This window comes from Sycon ciliatum, chromosome 8, assembly GCF_964019385.1.
Source record: "Sycon ciliatum chromosome 8, ocSycCili1.1, whole genome shotgun sequence".
Taxonomy (NCBI): Eukaryota; Metazoa; Porifera; class Calcarea; order Leucosolenida; family Sycettidae; genus Sycon; species Sycon ciliatum.
Window position 1 is genome coordinate 19,218,641 of NC_088650.1, and position 8,752 is coordinate 19,227,392.

At 48.6% G+C, this 8,752-nt stretch overlaps 1 protein-coding gene across 1 annotated transcript in view; it reads right to left on the reverse strand.

The window, feature by feature from the left end:
* The window catches only part of LOC135822224 (uncharacterized), a 6,587-nt gene extending 5,760 nt beyond the window's left edge, over positions 1-827 (reverse strand). The window contains exon 1 of the mRNA XM_065334945.1: positions 1-827. This exon is cut by the window's left edge and continues 388 nt beyond it. Coding sequence (XP_065191017.1) covers positions 1-464 — 464 coding nt within the window. The 5' untranslated portion in view covers positions 465-827.
* Positions 828-8,752: the final 7,925 nt, after the last annotated feature.

The following is an 8,752-nucleotide window of genomic DNA, read 5'->3' on the forward strand; positions in this document are numbered from 1 at the left end:
TGCAGGCCTCCGGCTGCACCGTATCTCTCTGTCGGCACATCGCCTTGCGACGATAGCTCTGTCCAAACGCCAGTACGCACGTTGTACGCCCAGATGTCATTGTAGAATACTTTGCCACTACCCTCGCCTGTTGAAATAACGAACAGTCCGTCTGGTCCTTGCGTGTAAAATCCTGAAATCATGCTGAATCTGACAGGTGGCCTTGCACTTGTGGTGGGGTTAACCTCAGCCCACGAGTTCGTACTCAGATCGAAGCGCCACAAGTCGTTCATGATCCCGCTGCCGCCCTGTCCACCGAACACGTACACTGAGTTTCCGGTTGGATCGTAACCAAAGCCGAAGTCACTTCGCACGGATGGCCTAGGTGCCGTGCCTTGCGGTACTATTGTCCATGTCAGCTGCGAGCGGCAAACCGGCAGAAGCAGGGCTTCGAGAAGCAACGTTGCCACTAACACCCGTAGCATTTTCTAGTCGCTTTTCTCCACGCAACACTAGCAAGTAGCTGCCAGTGACCGGTAAACGCTACAAACAAAATCTTCTTGAACACCGACGATAGTTACCTGCACAGTCTGTAGTGTAACGAGCAGCGGTCCAAAACCGAGCAAAGGCAAGATTTCTTCTCTCCGATCCGTACTGCAATGCTTGAGTTCCGTTCAATGTTATTATTTTTATCTGCAACGCAAGTGCAACAAACGCCCGTCCGATCTGCCAGTTAGTTCTCTCTCCGATTCGGGTTGCAAGCACAAGCTGAAAAGCACGGACGCATCGACGGGCGATGCGCGTGCGGTGGAGCTGGAGTGCGGCTGTGTCACGCCACCATCGCATGCTGTCATTCAACCAAAAAATCCCCGGCACCCACTTCCGGGCAGTTTACACTTTTATTTTGTCAGTTTTGACTTTGACTCTTTTGAGTGACGATCACGTCCACGAGGGCTGACAAGAGCTAGCTAGCCCAGAGCCTTCCTACTACTAATCCTAGCCTAGCCTAGCCTACAATATGCATGCACTAGGCATGGTGAGTAACCCTTGCCTTGGTAAGAGTCCCTGGCCGCGCCTACACTACAGTCTACAGTACAGAGTACTATAGTCCATTCAGAAAAAGATGAGCGCTGGCTCTGGAGAGCTCCCGTGTTTGGCGATTTTGTGGTACACTGTGCCTGGATTTTCATGGTTTTTACCCAATTCAGTGCTTTGGGGGCAAAACCAGGCCGAAATCCTATTCTTGTTATGGCTTGCTTTTTGGAGAAATAGACTTCAAAAACACAATTGGAAGAGCATTCCATGGGGGATTGCCAAAAAAAGGAGACGAAAACTCAAAATTTGACCCGTTTATGGCCAAAAGCTAGGATATCATCTTTTTCTGAATGGACTGTAGCTAGGGCTCGCGGAAAGGATTTCGAGGCGCGACCGAGGAGTTTACAACTACAAACATTGTGCGGTTTCTTGGGCGCGATCGACGTTTGCAGAAGCGAAAAGTCAGGTGCCACACGTGCTTTCGCCGCATAATGACTTTCATTGGCGTAGTGTAATAATTATGGTAGTTGTATTCCCTTTCCTGAACTGAAGCCTAAACTACAATGTAGTTTAGGCATGTACATGTAGTTGTGTTACTTGCAGTTAGGATCACTATCCCTTCTAAATAGGATAAGTCCATATTTATTTTATGTTGTAAGTCCTTATTATTTTGGATAATCCTAGTATACACACTGACCCTGCATTGAAAGAGTGATCCTGTCAGCTTTTCTTTTATTGTTGATGATAGCATGAACACAAGTATTGCATAATACACATCTTCTATATTGAGCTTTTACTAGTTAGAAGACCCCCGACTCCAGCACCCCCCCCCCCCCCCCCTCCCAGACTCTTTGCCTTTGGTATGTACTGCTATAACTACCGCTAATTAGATGCTCTGGTTGGCTGACTAGAAGACCCCTCAGAGTCTTCAATTGGCTTCATAACCATTGTGGATTTGACTAAGCTTTCATTTCATTTCATTCCATCCTTTGACTAAGTAAGGATTCATTCTACTACATGTAGTATCCTTCCCTGTAATAGTGTTCCTTTTCTTGGAGCCTGGACTAGTACAGTGCCAGTGGCCTAACCCTTTGTGGGTCTTACTCAATGTATGTGAGGGGTGGTCACGCAAACACGCGTACAAACAACGAGCCATAACTCAAGTTCCGTGAGTTGTAGGTATGGGTAAACTATAATATTTTCAAAATATGTATGCCTGGACGCGTCCAGAAAACACAAATATGACTATGTTCAGGCAAGGATATGACCCGTGGTAGCCCTTCAAGTTGAGAGAAAATACAATTGCGAACAAAAAAGCACAAAAATCACAGCACGAAGTAGATACCAAGTTCGTGATGGAGCTGAAGTCCTATGATAAACAATCAGGTAAGCGCTACGTCTTGGTGAAGAATATATGCTCCTAATTCCGTCCTTGAACTCCAATACCTCGCCATCGGCGATGCACCAGCAGCAACAGTTCCACAATATCACAATTTTGTTTCGTTCACCTCAGCGCCGCTCGCGTCAGATTCACTCTCGCTCAGATGAGTACTCAGGCGCGATGTCACGCGTGCCGTGATTCTCACGGCCAGGCGAATCAGCTGATCGCACCTGACAAGTCCCTGTAAGAGTTGCTGTTGCTGTGCTTCCTCGCTGGTTGGTAAATTTGATTTCTTCATTCGGGGACGATTTATTTGAGCTTGGAGGACTCAACGGAGCTCTCTTTCTCACGACATTACACTGGAAATCCTCCAGGGACATTCAGCCTAGACTGGTGCCGTCAGTGTCCTCAGAAAGCTTTTCTGACACGGCCTCAAGAGATGCACTCCCATTCTCGAAATGCGCGCATGGCGGATGGTCGTCTTTTCCAATTTCACCAGACTTCAGTCGATCGATACTGCAAAAATTTGTATGGTAAGTATGGTTGTTTTTTACACCGTTGGAAAGCCTGGGCCCTCAGCTACGAGTGGAGCACCATTTTAGTTGTCTCCTAGCAACAAAACTCACAGAAAATGCGATTTTACTGTAAGGGTCACATACGACCCTTACGCTTATGTGAGACCCATAAAGGGTTAATATCCATGGCCTACAACAGTAGTTCCTGCGAATATGAACATGGCGGCCATGAAGACTTACAAAGTACATGTACATGTAGAGTGTTCGCGGGCAGTGAACGAAAGAGCTGGCATGCACATCTCCAGTACAGTCCCAGTACTTGAACTGATGTCGTGATGAAGCTCCTTTCATAATCATCAAGACCGGTGCCAAGACTGGCGGTTTTGGGAGACTTTTGCCAGGGTATTAAAGGACTAACTAAAGGTCCAGGCCCAGGCTCAGTGTAGTGCAGTGCACTGCAGTGTTGGCATTTCATGATTTGCAGAATGCTGGGCACGGCCAGAGCACAGCCTTTTGTCAGCGGAGGATCTGGAGTTCTGGACTGGAGGACAGGACGTCATCATGAATGTATCACTCTGGTTCTGAGCGTCGGACTTCGTCGTCTTTCAAATACATGTACGTAGTCTACGACAGGCGTGTCTTACAGTATTCGGGGAATGAGTGAATCACAAAATTACACTGCACAGTGTACATGGATACCTGGTGAAGTGGGCGACTCTGCTTGAGCCTTGCTACTAGTAGTAGTACGAGCTCGTAGTCTCAGCACTCAGCAGGGTTGATGGTTAACGTAATAATAAGAACAGCGGTTATGTAGCTGAAAGCTTGCGAAGAATGACAAGATGGGGCTGCAACTGCAAGATATGATAATTATAATACAGCCACTTGATAGTGATAGTATTGTCACTGTACAGTTCGTTCCGGACTTGACCTGCGCAGCTGCCAGCCTGTACTCTGTAGCAGATACTGATAATCATTATGAAGTTGCGCATATTATTAAAAGTAAGCCAATAATCGATGTATAAAAGTACTGGACCGGCGGTGGTTGCAGCGTCATGCCCACTCATTGACTCTGGCCATTCCGGCCTGAATCGGGGTATCGGAAGTGCCGGACAGTAGTAGAGTGGTGCATAGCACTTTACTCTTTTAGCACTTAGACTCTTTAGTAGCTTCATGTACAGTCTAAAAAACTAGAAGAGCTCCACACAGCCGCCATAATACGTACCTGCATGATCACTTGTGCGTATTTGGTGACGTTGCACGTTGCGGCAGTGACAGGTGTGAGAACCAGGGCCAGGGAGCCATAGAAGAATACTTCGCCATTGCCGAGCCACCGTGCTCACAGCAGAGATTTCTGTGTGTGTTATTGTTGTGAAGTGGACCACAAAGACTGTACAGTCATGTACAATCATGTACAATGTATGTGCACTGTATGTGCACTGTGTAGGGCTCCCTGGTGAGAACTTTCTGGACTCACCATCCCTGGCAATGATGCGTGTAGTGGTGGGGCGGATGCAATCCACAGAACTGCTGTCATCTGCATGATTATGAAATATTTTATCATTTTATGAGGCTGTACTAAATCATGTACATGATTGTATAATGTAAGTGGAACCGGAACTGAACGGACACAGCAGTCTCCAGTTACGGAGCCAACCGAGAGAAAGAGCTTACGAAACTCAGCTCCACACCCTCAGAAGGATACAACAATACATGCCATGTACATGTACATGTACATGTGTGTACAATCCGAGTCTTGTGGGGGGTTGCTACCTGCTACAGTACATGTACACTGTATCCGGATACATGACATTGTATCCGGATACAGTGTACATGTATCCGGAATTCCGGATACTACTACTAGTATTAAAGTAAGTAATAGTTCTAGCAGCATATTACTTCGAAGTAGTAGTGATACTCGCTAAAAACTATAGACCAATATCGTTATTACCAATAGTCTCCAAAGGCCTGGAACCGGTAGTCCACACGAGACTCTGTATTAAAGTTCCTCTCCGTCCGAAAATTCCGTGTTCCCCGTAAACCAGCTCGTACATGTATATCGCCCACTTCACTCCACAGAAGATGCCCTGACATTGGCTGTAGACAGATATTTGGAGGCAGCGGATCAGCAGCGCCATACAGGTCTTGTACTTGTCGACATGAGTAAGGCCTTCGATAAGGTCAAACACCAAATATTGGTAATACAGATCTACATGTATTTCAGCTAGGCATTACCTCAACGGCGCTCTATTGCCAGTATTGGTTCATGAGCTACCTAACGGACCGCCGTCAGCGAGTCGTCCTGAGCATTGGCCAGTCGTCAGCCATCTCTCCTTGTACATGTAGCTGTGGTGTTCCTCAGGGAAGTGTGCTGGGTCCTCTTTTGTTCTTCATCTACACAATGGAAATAGAACAGATCACAGCTCCAGCCCACTCACAACTGTTTGCCGATGATATCCTGCTAGACGCCATCAGTCAATCTGTTGAATTCTTGAACTTAACCCTCTCCCGTTCGGTCTCCAACCTGGCCAACTTTCTGGAAGAAAGAGGCTTGGTACTAAATCCCTCCAAAACCCACGTTCTGGCCCTACATGCGTCCCGCATGCAGCCCTTGTTACTTAACATAGAATGCAATGGAAATCCCCTAGCTCAGACCACAACTGCTCGATATCTACAATCATGTAGGTCAGCATCTCGACTCCCAGCTTTGGTGGGAGGCTCAAGTTGCGACTATCACACGGAAGACCTCCCAGAAACTGACGGCGCTGCGAGCCATTCGCTCCTGCTTAACTGAGCAACAGGCCCTGTTATTTTACAGATCGCTAATACTACCTGACATTATTATTATTCTTTTATTCCCGTAGCTATGCAGAAGACGTTACTTCAGTAACGTCTGGCGCTAGCCAGGGTCCACACAGCTTTAATTTGGTATTTGTTTGTTTGTGTGTTTGTTTGTTTGTTTGTGTCACGCCTGGCGCTATCCCGTATCTGTCCCGTATCTGTCCCGTATCTGTGACTGCAAAGTAGTGCTGACCCGAATTTGCTAGCAATTCTTCTAGCAAAATATCGAAGAATTTTGAAAGGGAATTTGCTGGCAAAATGGAGCAAAATATCGGTGTGTTGGCTGGGAATTGGGAGATTTTACACATATACGGTGCACATGACTCATTTCGGCACAATTTTACCAGCACGTGACTCACTTTTTCTCATTTTTGCCAACACGTAACCCACTTTCGGTCAGTTTTCTCACACGTGACACAAATTTTGGAGCAAAAAGGGAGCAAAATATCGAGTGGCCTAGCAAAATGAAAGCAAAATTTCGACGATGCACGAGCAAAATTATGCCGCAAAATATCGAGATTCAGCTGGCAAATTCGGGTCAGCACTACTGCAAAGGCTCTACAGGATTGTACATAACAGCTGTCCACAATATTTGCGGGCTCCTGTATCTGTCCCGTACCGTACCAATATTCGTCGTATTATGCATACGACTCCCTGATGTAGAGTGGGATTTGGAAAGAAATGAGAGATACAGTCATGATTGTAGAGCGGTTAGAGTTTTGCTAGCTCCTGTGTTTTTTGAATTTCTTGACGTAGTATGCGTTGATTTCGAGCTATTTTTTCATGGCAACGAGCGGAGGTAGCGCAGGTTCCGGCACCGGCCGGTGTTGTCAATGCAGTGGCAATTCCGTCTGCAAAACGAACTGCAGTTGTCGAACGAAAAGTAGTCTTTGTATTCAATGTACTCCTGGAAGGAACTTTAGATGCAGGAATCGGCAAGATCGGTTAGCTGCTCCCGTACAGTGCAGTTCAAACACAGCGCCAGCGGGGGTCATTACCGTACCTTCCGCCGTACCTGAGCCAGTCACTGTATCGCAACCCGGAGCGAGTCATAGCACTGCTAGTACCGCCGGTAGTAGTAATAACGATAATGTGTCGGAGTCCCAGCAATTAGCCTGGGACACCCTGGACCAGCCATTTGACGTTCACACCCTACCCACGGAACCATGCACATCCACAGCAGCGGACACATCACCGTCACTCCCAAGCACCCACGGTCTTAGCGAGCCACCAGGTGCAGCTACTCAACTGCTTGCCAATCTCGACCAGAGTCAGGTTGACCCTCCTGCAGTACCTGTCTTACCCACCCATGGCCAAAGTGATGTAGCTTTGAGCCTGGGCGACCACGATGCCGACTCTACTGGCCAGATAGTTTCTGCGGCATACGAGGAAGCTGTGCACTTCCTGCCCAACCTTTACCAAGTGCCACAGGGAGGCGCGGGCGCCAAGTTTGTGAACCTGCTAGCAGGTCTCTATCGAAGGTTTGGTGAGGGCGGGGCAGGAGAAGGCCTTGCACTCAAGACCGCAATGGTCGCGACCCAACTACTCCTGCAACAGCCAGTGGATTGCCGTGACCAGAGAGAACATCGTCAGCACCTGAACCGCAGACTTCAACTATGGGAACGTGGTGATATAAACAACCTTATGCTTGAAGCCCGCACCATCCAGGGGCAGCTCAAGCAAAGGCAGTGTCATTCAGGATACTCGAAGAGTAGACGGACACCTCATGACGACGCTCGGCGATTCGCCAATCTGGTTCACGAGGGAAAAATTGCCAGCAGCCTTCGAACTCTTGATGATGATGGCGCCAAAGGAGTGCATAAGCTGAGCGCAGAAATTGATGGCAAGACTGTTCGTCAAATTCTGGAAGACAAACACCCACCAGCGGGGCCTGTTCAAGAAGATGCGGTCATACCAGACGCACCCCCACCACCGCCGCATCCAACATATTTTGCGGCTATCAACAGGGAAATCATCCGTCAGGCTGCGCTTGACACACAAGGTGCAGCAGGCCCCTCAGGAATGGACGCTGCTGCATGGCGCCACTTGTGTACAGGTTTCAGGACGGCATCTGATGCCCTGTGCGATGCGTTAGCCCAATGTGCAAGACGGCTGGCATCAGAACACATTGACCCATCCTCACTCGATGCCTTCCTTGCCTGCCGCCTCATCGCCCTTGATAAGGACCCCGGAGTCAGGCCGATTGGTGTCGGTGAGGTTGTGCGACGGATTATCAGCAAAGCCATCCTCAAAGTCACCAAGGCTGACATAATCCAGTCGGTCGGCTGTCTCCAGCTCTGTGGGGGCCAAGAGTCAGGCATAGAGGCAGCAATCCATGCCATGAGAGAAATCTTCCAGCAGGACGACACAGAGGGTATTCTCTTTGCAGACGCTTCCAACGCGTTCAATCGCTTAAACCGTTCTGTGTGTCTCCTGAATGTTCAACACCTATGCCCCGCACTCGCCGTAGTCCTTACCAACACGTACCGACAGCCCGCAAAGCTGTTTGTCGACGGGGAGACCCTTCAGTCTGCTGAGGGCACAACGCAGGGGGATCCCCTCGCCATGGTGATGTATGCTCTAGGGACGTTGCCATTAATCCGCGAAGCCGCTGCAGCCAACGCCGTACAAGCGTGGTACGCTGATGATTCTACAGCTGCAAGTAAGATAATTCGTCTCAGAGAATGGTGGTCTATCCTGGAAACGCGTGGTCCAGCTTACGGCTACTATACGAATGCTGCAAAGTCTGTGTTACTCGTCAAACCACAGTTCCTCAACATCGCGCGAGAAGTGTTCGCCGACACTGAAGTTCGCGTAACCGCGGACGGTCACCGACATCTTGGAGCTGTCCTGGGCACAGAGCAGTATTGCAATCAGTACGTCGCTCAAAAGGCAGAGCAATGGTGCAAAGAAGTCAAGCGCCTCGCAACCTATGCACTTAGCCAACCGCAAGCCGCCTACACTGCATTTAGCCAAGGCCTCAAGCACAAATGGTCATTTCTGG